The sequence below is a fragment of the Vigna umbellata genome, chromosome 5 (genome assembly GCF_029865625.1).
Source record: "Vigna umbellata cultivar VRB3 chromosome 5, Vumbellata_1.0, whole genome shotgun sequence".
In the NCBI taxonomy this organism is placed as follows: Eukaryota; Viridiplantae; Streptophyta; class Magnoliopsida; order Fabales; family Fabaceae; genus Vigna; species Vigna umbellata.
The window spans coordinates 63,902,029-63,918,838 of record NC_142169.1 but is presented as its reverse complement, the minus strand read 5'-3'; the positions used below and the strand labels follow the sequence as shown (position 1 = coordinate 63,918,838).

At 29.5% G+C, this 16,810-nt stretch overlaps 2 protein-coding genes and 1 non-coding gene across 5 annotated transcripts; all 3 read left to right on the top strand.

Annotated features, from left to right (window-relative positions):
* The first annotated feature begins 3,056 nt into the window (after nt 1-3,056).
* Nucleotides 3,057-3,130, top strand: TRNAN-GUU (transfer RNA asparagine (anticodon GUU)). The gene has a single exon. It is a non-coding gene; the product is annotated as a tRNA-Asn (tRNA).
* A 2,933-nt stretch (nt 3,131-6,063) lies between these two features.
* LOC124848678 (putative galactinol--sucrose galactosyltransferase 2) lies at nt 6,064-11,011 on the top strand. Of its 2 annotated transcripts, none has more exons than XM_047326435.2 (14): nt 6,064-6,416; nt 6,576-6,820; nt 7,078-7,168; nt 7,276-7,324; nt 7,401-7,492; nt 7,767-7,874; nt 7,948-8,076; nt 8,355-8,765; nt 9,200-9,341; nt 9,427-9,494; nt 9,829-9,963; nt 10,043-10,260; nt 10,409-10,497; nt 10,573-11,011. In XM_047326435.2, exons 1-14 carry the CDS (start codon nt 6,124-6,126, stop codon nt 10,849-10,851), a joined length of 2,349 nt encoding a protein of 782 aa, XP_047182391.1. In that variant the 5' UTR covers nt 6,064-6,123; the 3' UTR covers nt 10,852-11,011. The 2 variants fall into 2 exon arrangements, with proteins under 2 accessions (XP_047182391.1, XP_087948152.1); XM_088092026.1 differs by having other exon boundaries at nt 6,281-6,419.
* A 1,715-nt stretch (nt 11,012-12,726) lies between these two features.
* On the top strand, nt 12,727-16,057 carry LOC124848650 (ras-related protein RABB1c). 2 transcript variants are annotated; one of them, XM_047326388.2, is made up of 6 exons: nt 12,731-13,045; nt 13,577-13,716; nt 14,504-14,586; nt 15,034-15,238; nt 15,538-15,606; nt 15,826-16,057. In XM_047326388.2, the coding sequence occupies exons 1-6, from the start codon at nt 13,000-13,002 to the stop codon at nt 15,916-15,918; spliced, it is 636 nt and encodes a 211-aa protein (XP_047182344.1). In that variant the 5' UTR covers nt 12,731-12,999; the 3' UTR covers nt 15,919-16,057. The 2 variants fall into 2 exon arrangements, with proteins under 2 accessions (XP_087947792.1, XP_047182344.1); XM_088091666.1 differs by lacking the exon at nt 15,826-16,057 and having other exon boundaries at nt 12,727-13,045; nt 15,538-15,819.
* Nucleotides 16,058-16,810: the final 753 nt, after the last annotated feature.

Sequence of the window (16,810 nt, the reverse complement as noted above, 5' to 3'; positions counted from 1 at the left end):
ATACCATAACATTACTGAATCTCTCCATGAGACTCATACCATACTCATATTCCTCAAGTCACATTATACCCTTACAAAATCTCTCCATAATACTCATATCATGTTCAGACGCATAAATTCAAATCCAATATAATAAAATACAATCATCACAGAAATCATATAAAATGAATATATCACAAAATAAATTAACAATACTAAAATATCACCATAAATGGTCATCGGAGAATAATCAAATGTTTGACGAATCAAACTCACCATAAACGCTAGTACATATGACTAGTCACAACTTACTGGATTGGACCAGGGTTGTTCTATGATCAGGGATGTACCAACTTCGGTTTTTAAGATTCCTCTTTCCTACCATCACAATTATAATTCATAATTTTATATCTACCACAATAACATGAATTCATCAGACAATTTCATTCCAACGAGATATATTGCACAATAATTTAACAGTACATAATCTGTTCAACAAGATTTAAGTTAAAAACTTGTCGAGTAGACTTCCAGGAAAGAGAGGTGCGTCACAATGGACAAATTAAGTACCAAGTCTTTCCTTAGCCAAAGTGTTGCTCAACTAGTTTTAACAAATTTCTTATTTACATATTCAAAACAACAACATATAATATTAACACAGAAATTCAATATAGATAGATATACAGTAAGCATTAACAGTATTTACACAGAATTTCAAGACATGAATAGTAATAAAACAATACTAAATCATAATATAAAAGCTTAGAAAGGTTAGCTCCCCTACCTCTATTCCAGACTTCTCTTACTCCGAATTTGTTTTCCCCGAAAACCCTCCAGAGCCTCTACTCCTCTTGGAACTAAAAATTTCTTCCTAACTCTTTCTTCTCTATTTCTCAAGGTTTCTCACTTGATTCTTCCTCTTTTTGTGCAAAATAGTATCCCCTCTCATGGCTATTTATAGTCCAAAAATTTTACTATTCATCAATTTTTTAATATTATTTATTATTTGAATATTATTTTATTATATTAATATCTTAATCACCACTTACATAATAGATTCTCAATAATGCCTTCAAATCTGAATGTTTTCTCCATTATCAATATTTTAAATTTTATTTTACTTTTTTGTTTTTTTTTAAATAAAAAGGTAGAAAAGAGTTTGAACCTATCACCAAAATTTTCTACCAATTAACCTACCAAAATTTCTTATTTAACTTTCCACATTTTATTTTTACATAAACTTATTATATTTTTCATTCACAAAGAAATTTATTACTATTAATAATAAAATTCACATTTTATTAATATTTTTGATAGGTCTTACATTTAACATATTCCATTCCATTAAGTACTATTATTCTAAGTTAAACAGTATGATGATTATCACAAGTACTAAAATCTTTCTCTTAATTATTTAATGTTATGTATTTAAAACTTAAAATTATGGATTAAATTACACTAATTGAACACAATGATCTTTTATGTTAATTTTTTTTTGTCATCTTGTGGAAGCTAAAATTAGAACAGAAGTAAATAAGGTTAAAATAGTAAATTGTCTTCCGATATGCATGGTGCATGTAAAAATAGGCACGTAACTTAATCTAATTTGTCCTCAACTAGTTAAAACATAGGTAGATAGAGTTAAATTTTTAAGAATGAGTTTCTTTAACACTCCTACAGTTTGTTTAAGCTAAAGCACTCACTTACAAGGTATTCATATCTATTCTATGGGATTTTGAGAAATAGTAGATAAAATTGATTTAATGTTTTTATTTTTTTAATTGATAGGAAAAATGAAAATGGGACTTGAAGTCATTTTGAGTCGCCACAACAATTTCTCTGAAAAAGCTTCTTGGACAGTGACGAGGAAGAAGAAAAGTGATAAAGACATATATAGATGTGAGACAGTAGTGTTTTTGTTTCTCATGTTCTTATTTTTATTTTTGCTATTTCCAAATATGCCCAAATTCCCAATAGAAGGGAAAGTATTTCCATGGATCTACGAATTGGTTTATTAGTAAAGTTATGTTTTTTTCTAATGAATCATCATAATTTGAAACGACCTCAAGTTTTAGGTTTTTGTTTTCTAACCAGACTTTCAGAACACGCTTTCAAAGGAGTAATCAAGTCAATGTTATCTTCTCCTTTCTTAATTTTCATCTTTATACAACTTCATATTCTTATAATGTAATAATAATAGTGCAACGAATATATTTCTTTTTTAAGACCAATTTTGTTTTTATTACAATTTAAAGTAAATTGAAAAGTTAAAAATAAATATTATATTTTAAATAATGAGGATAAATATAATTTAAAATAACATATATTAATTTAATAATACTCATGGTTAATAAAAAATATTAACTTCAATATAAGTGTATTGTAATTTTAAAATTTACATGAAATATTATTTTTAATATTTTATTATTTAGTTTGTTTTGAGTTTATTAGTGATGACAATATATAATTATTTATTGTTTTATATAATATTTAAAATTTTATCATTACTATGTGAAAGTTGTTCATATACAATTTTTTATTTTGAATTTCAAATGCAAATTTTGTTTATATATTTTTACCGTTTTGATTTGAAATTTAAACTTGGTTACCATATATTTTAAACTTTAAATTTATCGTTGACGATATGAATCTGAATTATAGAAAAAGGAAATTGAAATTGAAATTTAGTTATTTTTTTATCTTCTTAAGTTTAAAAAATTATAATTTTCATTTTTTTAATAATAAATTTATATGTATGTTACTGAAATTATTTTTAAATTTTTATTTCAATTTGACATAATTGGATTATAATTTTAAATGAAATAGTATTTGTAATGATTTATTATTTAGTCTGTGTCATTATTCAATTATTTATTTATTATTTTATATCATTATTTGATTATTAATATTATTATGTTATTGTATAATTATATTATTATTAAATAATATAATAGTTTTTAATGACGATAACTTTATTTTCTAAACAAAACATATTGATGTTATTTTTTTATCATCATTAACTAAGATTGTCTTCTCGAACGCTACAAAATATATTTTTCAGATTACGTTTTCATTAAGCTGGAATAGCTCAGTTGGTTAGAGCGTGTGGCTGTTAACCACAAGGTCGGAGGTTCAAGCCCTCCTTCTAGCGAACTGTTTTTGGCTAATTTTCTTTAACGCAATTTTATTTATTTATTATGCTTATTTAGCGTTTTGATTTTGTTATCAATATGTTCATGATTTCAAATTTAATGAATTATATATATGAAATCACTTAATTAATATAGCTCTTAAAAGTATTTCTCTGTTAGGAATTAGGAACAGTTGAAGTTATTTTTATTATAATAATCAATTCGATAATTTTAACTGATTTTATTTTCATACCCTGTAGATATGGTGGATATACGATACGACTTTGACATCGTGGGAAATTACGGTAAATGTGGTGGCAAAAATTAAATTAATACAATTTCAAACTTTTATATGCCAACAATATTAAATAAACAATAATAATTGAAAATAAGGATTTGTCAGTAAATCATTATATTTCAAACACTATTTGATAAATATTAAAAATTAAATATGTAAATATTGATGTGTAAAAGTAGCTGAATTAGATGAGACAGGTTAGGAGAGGAGGTTCCACTTCTGTTTAAGTTTTTTTTTCCACTACATTGTGATAATATTAACATAATTTTATATATAAGTTAAAAAAATCTCAATATAGTATTTTTTATTAAAATGAATAAGTATATTATATATTAAAATCTAAATCTATGACGTATCAAAATTCAAATTATTTTATATTTTGAAATTTCTAATTTTGATACGTAAATAATTTAGATTTTAAAACATAGTAACGTATTAAGATTTTGATACATGAAAACTAAAACAAATCAAAAGTGTAAATATATGAATCAAGTTTCTAATTAAACCTAAAATTAATAAAGAAAATGAAGCTATTTATCTTTCTTTGCTAAATGTAAGGAAATTAAATAATTCTACAATTTTTATAGATTTGTAAGATTGAAAAAATAACTGTTAGGTAAGTTATCAATTATTTATTGTATTAAAAAATAGTTTTCAATCATATTTCTAGATGATTTAAGGATTATATAGAATTTTCAAATTTAATATGCTAGTTATACAGGTTACTTATATGATAATTAAATTTATAATTTTAAATTATACAACTAAATAATGAGACAGAATTACAATTCAAGTTGGTATAAATGTAAAATAGTAGTAATTTTCTTAATTCCAAAGAAAATAATATTCAATCTCAATATATCCAATGTTTAAGGTGAGATTTACAATAATGTGGAACAGAGACATGAATGGAAAGTGATAAACATCAATGGACTGTCAAGTAAGTTTAAAGTAGAAGTTAATGAATATAAAATTAAGTATCAAGAATTAAGAAACAATTTGTTACTTCTTAGATATTTCAATAAATAAAGAGTGTGATAACTTTATAGAATAATATATTACATGCATGAGTTTCTGAAATTGATTGAGTGGTTTGTGATATTGAGATGGTTACCTTGATGTTTTTATGGATTAAACTTGTGTAACCTGATTGAACTTGTATAAGGACTATTTGATAAGTAAAATAAGCACATATCAATTTAAAATGAGTTAAAATTCTAGACAAGTTGTTTAGAGATACACGGTCACAAATTTGATCTTTATAATTACGCAAACTCGTTGGACGACCAAATGATTTGTTAAATAAGAGTGCATAATTTGCAAGACAGAGATCTCTAGCGTTGCAAATCGCTGGATGAGAGAACCTCAATGGGTGAATTTTTAAGTAATTTAGTCCTGGTACTCTCTCATTGGACGGATATTGTGATCGTTGAGTGAGTCTCCTTCGAGGAGATACTCGTTGGGCAATATATGATTTTGTTAAGCAAGACTTACTGATTTGAAATAGTATTATTAGTTTAATTTTAGTAGATCCATTATGATTGATATGAATTGTTTATAATGAAGAAGTAATGATTCCTAGAGTGAGAATACTACCATGAACTACTTTTGTGTGGGGTGTATTGACAACAAGGAGTAGATCAGAGATCATCATGACTTTATTAGTAATTTGAATTATATAATTGAAGACGACTAATTAAGAGAGTTAAGAGGTTCATATCTAGAATGTCGACAATATTCAAACTTATGAGATATAAAATTTATCGTGCCAAACTCTTTGAATCAGGAAGTGGATCGTACATATTATAGTTATAGCTCCTAAGAGGTATAAGTGATTGAGTAATGGTAGGTACATGGTCTCCAGGTGTTTTAATATACTAGTATTGGAAATTTCCTATCAACTAGAGATATGACTAATTCATAACATATAAGTGAGTGCAAATCTTACCTTACAAATCAGTTTTATAAGATTGACTTAAATTTAAAATGTACCCCTTAGCTCATTTCTAATTATTCTAAATCTACTTTTAATGTATGTATAATTTCTTTCATTTATGGAAAAACTAATTTTATATTATATATTGTTTTTGTGATTCAACGATTAAACTTACCACAAAAATATTGATTTTTTCCAGCTCTTACAACTAAATAGGAAGCGAAAAATAAGTTTATCTTAAAATAAAAAATATTTCAGCATATTTAACAAATATCGACTAAATCACATATATAATTTCTAATCAATAATTTTCACAAGGATAATATGACATACATTGACATTTATTTGGCACACGTAAAATGATATTAAAAAAATGAACTTTTGTAATTTTTTGAAAAAGAAAAAAACAAAAAATAAAAAAGATAATATCAAATGAATGTAAAAAAATTATCTGTGTCAAAGTATCGTTTTTCTTTTCACTATAATACAAAAATGTATTTAAATGTATTTTCCACGTCATATGTAAGGATTCAAATGAACAGTATGAATTAAATTAACATGAATTAAAATCAATTCGTTTTACTCGTATTGAAATATACAAGGAAAAAATTAAAATATATAAGGAAGAGAAATTAAAATATAAGGAAAAAAAAAAATTAACATGTGGTGAGCAGAAACAGTAGCCTGATCTCAAAGTCTCTCTCGCATATCTTGGGGGAACCGTAAACAGTTATCACGTTTCTTTAACTGTCAACGACACCACTTTGTTCCAAACCAAAATGTTCTCTTCACTTACGAAAACTCCACAACTCATTTTTTCACCATTATACACGTTCCTTGCACCGCCTCAGAGGATCCTCCCAAAAGGGTGCTTCAGACAATGGAAACATTCCATGGTTGTGAATGCAAAAACCCTTCTCAAAGATGGCATTCTCAGTGTTGATGGCAAAGATGCATTAAGGGGTGTGCCTGAAAATGTGGTGGTCACACCATTCACTGCTTCATCTGCTTTCATTGGAGCCTCTTCTGCTGATGCTAGTTCACGCCTTGTGTTCAAGCTTGGAGTTATCCAGTAGTATTCATTTTTCTCTTCTGATGTTTCTGTCAGTAAATGAATGTCTATCTTAAAACCGTTCAGCTACATCTTGAAAAAGTATTCTGCTAAGTCAGCCTACGAAAATGCTTATAATGAGAAGAAAAAAGTAATCATAATTTCTTTTGAGTGATGCAGGGATGTCAGATTATTGTGCCTATTCAGATTTAAGATTTGGTGGATGATACCACGTGTGGGGAACTCGGGGAGCGACATTCCTGTTGAAACTCAGATGTTGCTTTTGGAAGCAAGGGAAAGAATGGATTCACAATCATCCAAGGAACAGAATTCATACATCATTTTCCTGCCAGTTCTAGATGGTGAATTTAGAAGCAGCTTGCAAGGAAATTCATCTAATGAACTTGAGCTTTGCGTTGAAAGTGGTAAACATTTCAGTATATTTATATATCATCCATTTTTTCCCTTAGAATCTCTTCAATGGAAGTCATATTAACTTCTTCCATCTTCAAAGTATATAGGTTAAGTGTCAGGTCAAAATATCTCTCGACATATACATAAACAAACTCAGCCAAGAAAACATGAACCCGATTGTTCCTGATAAAAAATATTCTATTTTTTTTATTAATATTGTTATTCATATTCTTTGTTTATCAAATAGAGTGTTCAATGAATTTTGTAGGAGACCCAGCAGTAGTTGCATCCCAATCCCTAAATGCTGTTTTCATAAATTATGGAGACCATCCATTTGATCTAGTGAAGGAATCTATCAAGTAGGTCTGCAATTGAAACATATACGAGGCAACGAATTGATACCTACATATATCTTTGCTAGCTCTGGATTTATGTTTTCTCTATGTGTTTCAAATAATATATGCAGGCTCTTATCAGAACACAGTGGTACCTTTTCACAGAGGGAAACCAAACAGGTTGGTGAATTGGGACTTTAAATCTTTTAAAGCAATGAAGACAGTAAATTAAATCAAACCACTTTTTTGGGTGCAGATGCCAGGCATGTTAGATTGCTTTGGTTGGTGCACTTGGGATGCTTTTTATCACAGTGTTAATCCTCAGGGAATCAGGGATGGACTTAAAAGGTTACTTCAGCTACTTTTCGTCTGTCTGTTCTAACTGAAATTTAAGATAGTTAATAAACTAAATTTTTCTTTCAGGCTCACACGATGAAGTTATATAAATCTACGGAAAGAAATGATATTTGAGTAACAAGATAGCTACTGTCCATTCAATTTTGTTCATCATATAGCTTAATTTCTTTCCTCATTTCACTTTTGTTCTACTCCTCATCTTGTTTTATTTCTTCTGAGTTCTCTGTTTGTGGAAAAATTTCTAAATAAAATCTGTATATCACAGTTTATCTGCAGGAGGCACACCAGCAAAATTCTTGATAATAGATGATGGCTGGCAAGACACTGTGAATGAGTTTCAAAAAGATGGGGAGCCATTTATTGAAGGATCACAGTGAGTTTCTGTTCATTATCTTTTTTCCTTGAGGAAATAGAACACTTACTAACTGATTTCTTTGAAACTGTAGATTTGGTGGCAGATTAATCAGCATCAAAGAAAATAATAAATTCCGAGCAATAAGAAATGTAACTGAAAATGGTGCACCGATTAGTCTAAAGGATTTTGTTTCAGAAATCAAGAGCACTTTTGGTCTCAAGTCAGGTTCCTGTACTTAGATATATTCTTTAAGATACATGATCCTATTTGTATACAAAGCTAAATTGTCTTTTAGAGTTTTCCAGTCTAAACTCTAAATACTTCTATCCAAACTGACCTCGTCTATATTATAAAACTTTATACATCCAAGTACTTGCAAAATGTGGACCTAAGAAAGGTTATTACTTGGTGATATTTAACAAAAAACCACATCAAACTAAATCAATTTTATCCTTCCAATTAGGAAAATTGACCTTTTTTCAGTTCGTTAAATTTCAGATATGTCTATGTATGGCATGCCCTACTGGGTTACTGGGGAGGGTTAGATCCAAATGCATCTGGAACTAAGAAGTATGATCCAAAACTTAGATACCCAGTACAGTCACCAGGAAATTTAGCAAATACAAGGGATTTATCTATTGATGCCATGGAGAAGTATGGTATTGGTGTCATTGATCCAGCTAAAATTTCAGAGTTTTATGATGATCTGCACAGTTATCTTGTCTCTCAAAACATTGATGGAGTTAAGGTTGATGTTCAGAACATACTTGAAACAATTTCAAGTGATCTCGGAGGACGTGTTTTTCTCACTAGACATTTTCAACAGGAGCTTGAAAAGTCCATATCAACCAATTTTCAGGACAACAGCATAATCTGCTGCATGGGTCATAGCACAGACTCAATATACCAGTACATACACTAAACACTGCTGTCTTCTACCAAATTCTATCAATAATTAGGCATTCAGAATCTGTTTTGCATACTAAGGAATGAATTATGCATATTTGTATGCTAATGAGTTGGCAGTATTTATATTTGCACAATCTATTATTCTTAAAAGTTGAATCTCTCTACTACTTCTGTTGTAAATTTATCAGGAACTATAGCACTTGTAAGGATCATTCTTGTGTGCATACATTTTTTCGTTCTTCGAGTAATTTCTTAAATGTTGATCATTGAAACGGGGTAAAAAAGATAAAAAAAGGTAGCACAAGTCAAGAAATTTGACCTTTATTACTTTGGGTGGGAATTCTCTGAAATACTTTTTCAGTATCATCTCAATTTCTTATACCTTAATGCATTATTACCCTAGATAATAATGTTGCTCCACTTGAGTTTGACAGCTCAAAACAAAGTGCAATTACTCGAGCATCTGATGACTATTATCCAAAAAACACCACAACTCAGTCTCTACATATAGCTGCTGTAGCTTTCAACAGCATATTCCTTGGTGAAATTGTTGTACCGGACTGGGACATGTTCTATGTATGCTATGGCATCCTCATTTATTTTATCCAGTTTATAAACTTGTATCCAAAATCTGATTAAATTCTTTAACTGCATTGTCCAGAGTCTTCACGATGCAGCTGAGTTCCATGCAGCTGCTAGAGCAGTTGGAGGATGTGGAGTATATGTAAGGTAAAAGAAATGTAGCATCGAAGTATAGAATCTCTCAAATGACATATAGTAGTCAAACTATAATAATGACACGAAATTTTGTTTCACTTCAAGAGCAAGACATATAGAATGTGAATATTACATAGTTGCTCATCTTGCTATATTCATGGCTTATAAAATACTGACTACTGATAAAATGGCTTGGATAATATGTTAAAAATATGAGCTTTCAGCAGTTGAATCATACTCATTTTGGTCTAGTTCACTTCAGAAGTATACTTGTTATTATAGCTATTATCCATTTGCTGTAGTGTTTTAGCAGCAACTAACAACAACATGACACTGTGGCAAACAGTGACAAACCTGGCCAACATGATTTCAATGTATTGAAAAAGCTTGTACTTCCTGATGGATCGGTTCTCAGAGCCAGATATCCTGGGAGACCATCTCGTGATTGCTTATTTGTTGATCCAGTTATGGATAAGAAGAGGTGTGCACTAAATTTATGCTGCAATAGAGTTTGAAACATTCAAGTTCTTATTGTCACATTTTATGGTTTCCAATCACAGCCTTCTCAAGATTTGGAACTTGAACAAATGTGGGGGAGTCATAGCCATCTTTAATTGCCAAGGAGCAGGTTCCTGGCCTGGTCTTGAAAGTAAGACTGAGGAGGAAGACATTATTTTTGAGCTATCTGGCAAGGTATCTCCCTCAGACATTGAGTATTTTGAAGAGGTGTCAGGAGGTCCATGGACTCAAGATTGTGCAGTTTTTCGCTTCAACACAGGTTTGGATCATAATGTTTTTACAGTCCCAGATGCAAGCATGATATGGTTTTCCTATTGCAATTTTGTAGAGAGATCACCAACAACTATGTTTCATGTTAACCACTTAGGAATGGTTAATGGAATACATGTTTCGGTTTGCAATTTCAGGATCTCTGACACGACTATCAAAGAAAGAATCATTTGATGTCACATTAAAAGTATTGCAGTGTGAAGTATTCACAGTATCTCCTATAAAGGTAGGACCTGCACATCATTCATTCTGTTTAAAACCTACCAAAACTGATGAACTGAATTTTTTGTGATATACACAGGTTTATAATCAAACAATCCAGTTTGCACCAATAGGACTAACAAACATGTACAACTCTGGTGGAGCTGTTGAAGCAGTTGAATTCAGTGATTCTTCTGAATCAAAAATACACATAAGGGGTAGAGGAGAAGGTGAATTTGGAGCTTACTCCAACCTAAGACCAAAGTCTTGCAGTGTAAATTCTGAAGATTTGGAGTTCAAATTTAGAGAGGAAGATAAACTTTTTGCAGTAACAATTCCAGCAAAAAACACTTCATGGGACATCACCATCTGCTACTGAAGCCTTTGTTTTCCAGAGGGATACGAATTGCAACAGTTGAATGAACATCTGAGATTGTTATTTGTGTAGCTTTTAGTATTATTCATGTAAAGAACACTTTTTCCCCTAAATCATAAACTCTTCTGACGAAGTAAATAAGATAGTAAATAATTTGAGTTTTTCTCGAGTTAATATAAATTAATGTACTTCATTTTTTTTTGTAAGAAGATAAACAGAAAAAAGTTTCTTTAAAAGTTAAGTCTATAAATTGATTTTAGATTTTGAAGAAAATTTAGTTTTTTTTTTCCTCTTGTTTTTCCTTTTATAGGTATTTAGTAGTTTTTGTAACAAATTTCATTAAAAATGTTCTCTTGAAGTCATGAACTTCTAGGATGATTAGAAAAATTTATCTATAAAAAAACTTTTAAAATAGAAAATTTTAAATAAGAATTTAGACGTTCAAATTAACTTAGGTAAAAATAAAATTTTAAAAGCATCATATAAGAAACTTTATGGATATTAATTGATAGAAGTTAATTTTTATAAAATTTTACATTTCAATGAGGTTACTGTAGAAAGAATAAATAAGTTGTATTGTATCTTATCTACATAATAATTTCTGTTTGAAAGAAACCATTATTTATAAGATAAAATGATGAAGAAAAAAACCCATGTCATTATTATTATAGATATATAATTAATTTTTTTTCATTTATCTTACCCGTTAAATTTGATTTTATCCTTTTTTCTTTAAACTTTTTGTTTTCATTTTAAATGAATTTAATATTTATCAAATAATGAGTTTTTTTTTATTTCACATTATTCACGTGACTTATCTAAAATGTGAAATTTGCGTAATTTAAAATATGAAACTTACTCAATTAGATTAGTAAGAGAAAATTAAATATTTTGTTCAATATGATCATTAATATATAGGAACAACTTTAATTGAATTTTTTATATATACTTTAATTATTTATGACCATCTTTTTAAACAAACACATATTTATATATAAATGTATTTTTATTACAAAGATCACAAATAAAACTTATTAAAAAAATGTTTTTTATTTATATTTATATTTTTCTAGAAATAACTGTTGTTAGTTAGGTAAAGGAAATATGACTGTTTAATATATTATTTTTTATTGATAAATGGGTTTAAAATTTCAAATAAATTTAACAAAAAAATTTCAAAAATAAATTAATTCAGATTTTAAAAAAATTAAGAAAAAAAATATATTTAACTTTTAATTATTCTAATAATTAGTAACATCAATTTAAGATAAGATTTGTCTCAGTATAATTATAAGATTTTAATTATATATTACTATTAATATTTAAAGATAACTCAATATATTCAATACATTTTTTATCTAGATTCACCGTATAAAAAACTATCTCATTTAACTAATGCTTAAAAAACATTAAAAAAATTGAAATTTGGGTGAAAAAATAGGCATACAAACAATAAAAAGAATATGATATTGAATAGTTTAATATTTTTGTTACTAGGAAACTTTTTCGCGTGAATAAATTTAATGATACACGCTTAAAGTAGGTAGAAAAAGGTTTTTCAATATGTTTCAAAATTAAAAATAATAAGTATCTCAAAAGTACGAAATTGATTCAAATTTAACAGATAATTTGCCAAAAAGAAAATAAAAAATCGAAACTGTAATATCTAAACTTTATATTATATGATTTTGTTGTTATCTAATTCACCTTTAAGACAAGATAATTAATATATATTATGATGAACAGCATCCATAATGAAATATTAGTAAACAATAAAACATCTTTATCTAGTTCTTTTATCTCTTCTTACTCCATGGGCCTAAAAGGCCCAACAGCCTGGGCCATAAATACGTATCGCACGCGTATAGTTATGGTATAATCTTAAGAGAGAAGAAAGAAAGTGAGAAGGGAGAAGGAAGGTATAGTATAGAAGAACGAAACGTATTATCTTGCACTGCATTGGATCGCATCGCTGGAACGGAACACAATAGAACTCTTATTTATTTAAATTGACCATCTCTCTTATTTTCTCTCTCCTTAATTACTTCTTGATCATCATCTTCATCCTCTTCTCTTCTATTCTCTTCTTTTCCTCTCTCTGTTTTCTTTCACAACAATTCTCCTTCCAGATTCCAACCTTAACTGTTCGCAATGTCTTACGCATACCTTTTCAAATACATCATCATCGGGGACACTGGTAATCTCAATTTCCCTCTCTGATCTCGCTTCTGCGCTTAATTTCGGATCGGATTTACGTTTTTGGGGTTTTGTGAGAATGTTTTGATGGATGAATTCATGCGTAATATCATAGTGGATTTGATGAAGGGATTCTGATTATTCTGGTTCTGATATTTTTATATCGTGTGGTCGCAGTTATGTTTTTCGTAAAATATAGTTATTATTGTATTCAATCGAGTTAACTGTTGAAAAAATTATGAAACTGTTTTTATTATGTGTGCTTGTGTTGTACCTGCTTCACATACTTTAACTATAGTGGGGCTCTGTGATGGAGCTAAGATTTTAATTTGGAAAGAGGTTTTCGGGATTTAATGTAGGCTTCGTTGTTACTTGCTTCTTTTTAACTGAAAATATGAAGTATTAAATGTTCGTGTGTTATTTTTTTTTATCTGTGTATTTTGTTTACCATATATGTGGTTTTAGTAGTAGTTGTTTGTGTGAAGAGGACTGACTGGGCTGTGGCTTAATTAATTAATTATTGTTTCTGTAGGAGTTGGAAAGTCCTGTCTTCTACTTCAATTCACGGACAAGCGCTTTCAACCTGTCCATGACTTGACCATCGGTGTTGAATTTGGTGCCCGGATGATCACAATTGATAACAAACCAATCAAGTTGCAAATATGGGATACGGTTTGTTATACACCACTTCCACATAGCTTGGCCATTTATCCAATCTGTTTGAATTTTGAAATTTGTCAAACATTTTTTGTTTTATGATCCATGTAGCCAAAAATATGACAATTATTCTTTCATTTGTGGGAGTTGGTAATTATTCACACTCCACAACCTCTTTTCTTTGGGTGCTATTCACCCTTAGCTTCTGTGTCCACCCAAAAGAGTTCTGCGTGTATGAAGATGATAATATCATTCATATCCATGCCCTGTTTGTTCCAATGAACATTTTGCTGAGAATGGTATGGTATGGTGTGTACTTGCATACTGACCCATTGCTATTACTGAACTTGAAAAACCCTAATAAATTTGGGGTGAAAGGCTTTTTTCATGTACTTATCGAATTCGAAAAAAGTTGCTATATTCATGAGGGTGAGCCTTGGCCTAGCAGGGAAGTTGACTTTGGTTACCAGTTGCTCATGGATTCAAACCCGGGAACAACCTCTTTGCATATGCAAGTGGTTAAGGCTTGTGTACAATGACCGTCTCTCATATCTTTGCATAGTGAGAAGCCTTCCATGTTAGTTTATGCACGAGATAATAATATTTTTTTGTTTAGGAGATTGAATGCTTTTTATCCAGTGGTGACAAATTGGAATCATCTTGCCAGCTTAAAGTTTGGATTTCATTTTGTATATCTTTAGCTGAGATTCATTATTCAGATTTTTCTGGTGGAAAATATTTTGCATTAGTTTTTGAGTTATAATATGTGCTTAAGGCACTGAGTTTCCTTGTAATATTGCAGGCTGGTCAAGAATCATTCAGATCTATCACTAGGTCTTATTATAGAGGTGCTGCTGGTGCACTGCTTGTTTATGATATAACCAGGTATCCTCTAATTTTCACTTTTTCAATATATGTTTGAAATCCTAAAATGAAATAATTGTTTCATTTGTAAAGAAATTATTTCTTTTAGGAATCTGTAGATTTTATAAAGAAACTGTATATTATGCATCCCGTCACCTCATATGATTTGTAAATCATTTTAACCAAAATGATTTCTTTTCATTTCTATAAATCAAACACAAGATAAGTGAATTTTAAACATAGATATATGGAGATATGGACAAATGTCCATATATTGATGGAAAACAGCATTTTATGGGTTATCTGCTTAGGAGATACATGTTTTGAGCTTATTCAATTTGATTGGGTAACAAAATATGCGTGACAATTTGGTACATCCATGCTTTGTGGTTTTATGTAAGGATTATGCGTTTTTTTTTTAATCTTAAATAGGGAAAATAAATGATGTTGATCTGTGTTTACCAATAGGAGAGAGACATTTAATCACTTGGCTAGCTGGTTGGAAGATGCAAGGCAGCATGCAAATGCAAATATGACAATTATGCTGATTGGTAACAAGTGTGATCTTGCTCATAGACGGGCAGTAAGCACAGAGGAAGGCGAGCAATTTGCAAAGGAGCATGGGTTGATATTCATGGAGGCCTCAGCAAAAACTGCTCAGAATGTTGAAGAGGTAAAAATTCACATCATACAACATTTTGCATTTTCATCATCTGTCCTTGCCGCCCCACTCCCAATAGAAAAGTCTGATTTTCAACATATCTAAGCTTATATGTTAACTGCATGTTTGGTAACACGTTCACTAATAATGGATCCACTTCCATACATCTGAAGAAGCTACGGAGAGTTTGCTTGTGTCTTTTTCTTTCAAATTTAACGTAAAATGGGGACGTGTATCCAAAACAAACTAGAAATATCTTGAAAAATAATCATCTAAATAGAAGTTTTAATATATAGCCCATTCTTCTGCAGGCATTCATAAAAACAGCTGCAACCATATACAAGAAGATTCAAGATGGAGTTTTTGATGTATCGAATGAGGTTAGTTTCTTTCTCTCCAGCTTTATGTCATTCTTTACCTTGGCTGTTTATCACTTTCATATCAAATTCTCAGTAATGGAATATGAAGAGCCAGTCGGGTATTTAATTATTGTCTATCTTGTGTTTTTACAATCTGCGAATGCATTTGGGGGAAACTATCTAAAACGAAAAAAATTCTTTGATTGAAAGAACGACACTGAAATTTTTGTGTGGTTTCAGTCTTATGGAATTAAAGTAGGATATGGTGGAATTCCTGGACCTTCTGGAGGTAGGGACGGCCCTTCTGCTGCGGCTGGAGGCTGCTGCAGTTGAATGGAACATATCAGAACCAATTTGCATCAATATAGTCCTTTATGTATTCTCTTCTTTTCTATATTTTGGGTTTGGATATGATGATTAAATGTTCTGTCCATTGATAAAATCAGATAATTGTATAATGTTTTCTTTTCAATCTTGTCTTTGTTTCTTTGACTTGAACCGATTATTTGTCTATATTTGTGTGCATAGTTAATCGATCTGTTGTTTCATTCTTCTTAGTTTGTTTGGGTCTGTTTATATATATTAATTACCACGGCTAACACTCAAAATCTGGTATATATTACTTCAATTGATGGGTGTCACGTGACATTAAAGTGAAACGGAATATTATCCCTTGGAAGGTTGGATATAAATTTAAGATATAAGTTCATAGGAATTTCCCCTTTTTCATTTCAGTATATCAATATTATATGAAATTTAAAATTCCGAATCATAACAGTAAAAAAACATTTTATCTTTAACGTTTTTTTTTTCAAGTAAATAAAAAATTATTCAAATATAAATTTATAAAAATTCAAAAATAGTATTTGTCAAAAATAAATTAGTATAATGTACAATGACTAAGCACGTCTAATTGTATTGAATATTTTGTTTTTAACCTTTCGACCATAAAGAACTTAACCTAGTGACTGAGAAAAGTGAAGAGTCACTAGGGGCCAATATCAAGCTGCTAAGTCTGCAACCTAAATTTCAATAAACATTTTTCCTATCTCGACTCGAATATATATAATTTTACTTACACCTTAAGGATATTATTTATTTTTAATTTCAATAAAGTAAGTGCGTTTTTTAAGCATCACTTGGTTTATTGAATATTGAATATGGTGTTTAAGTTTTGACACAATAACTTTGTAAATATATTACTTGTATATTTAAGTTCATCAAA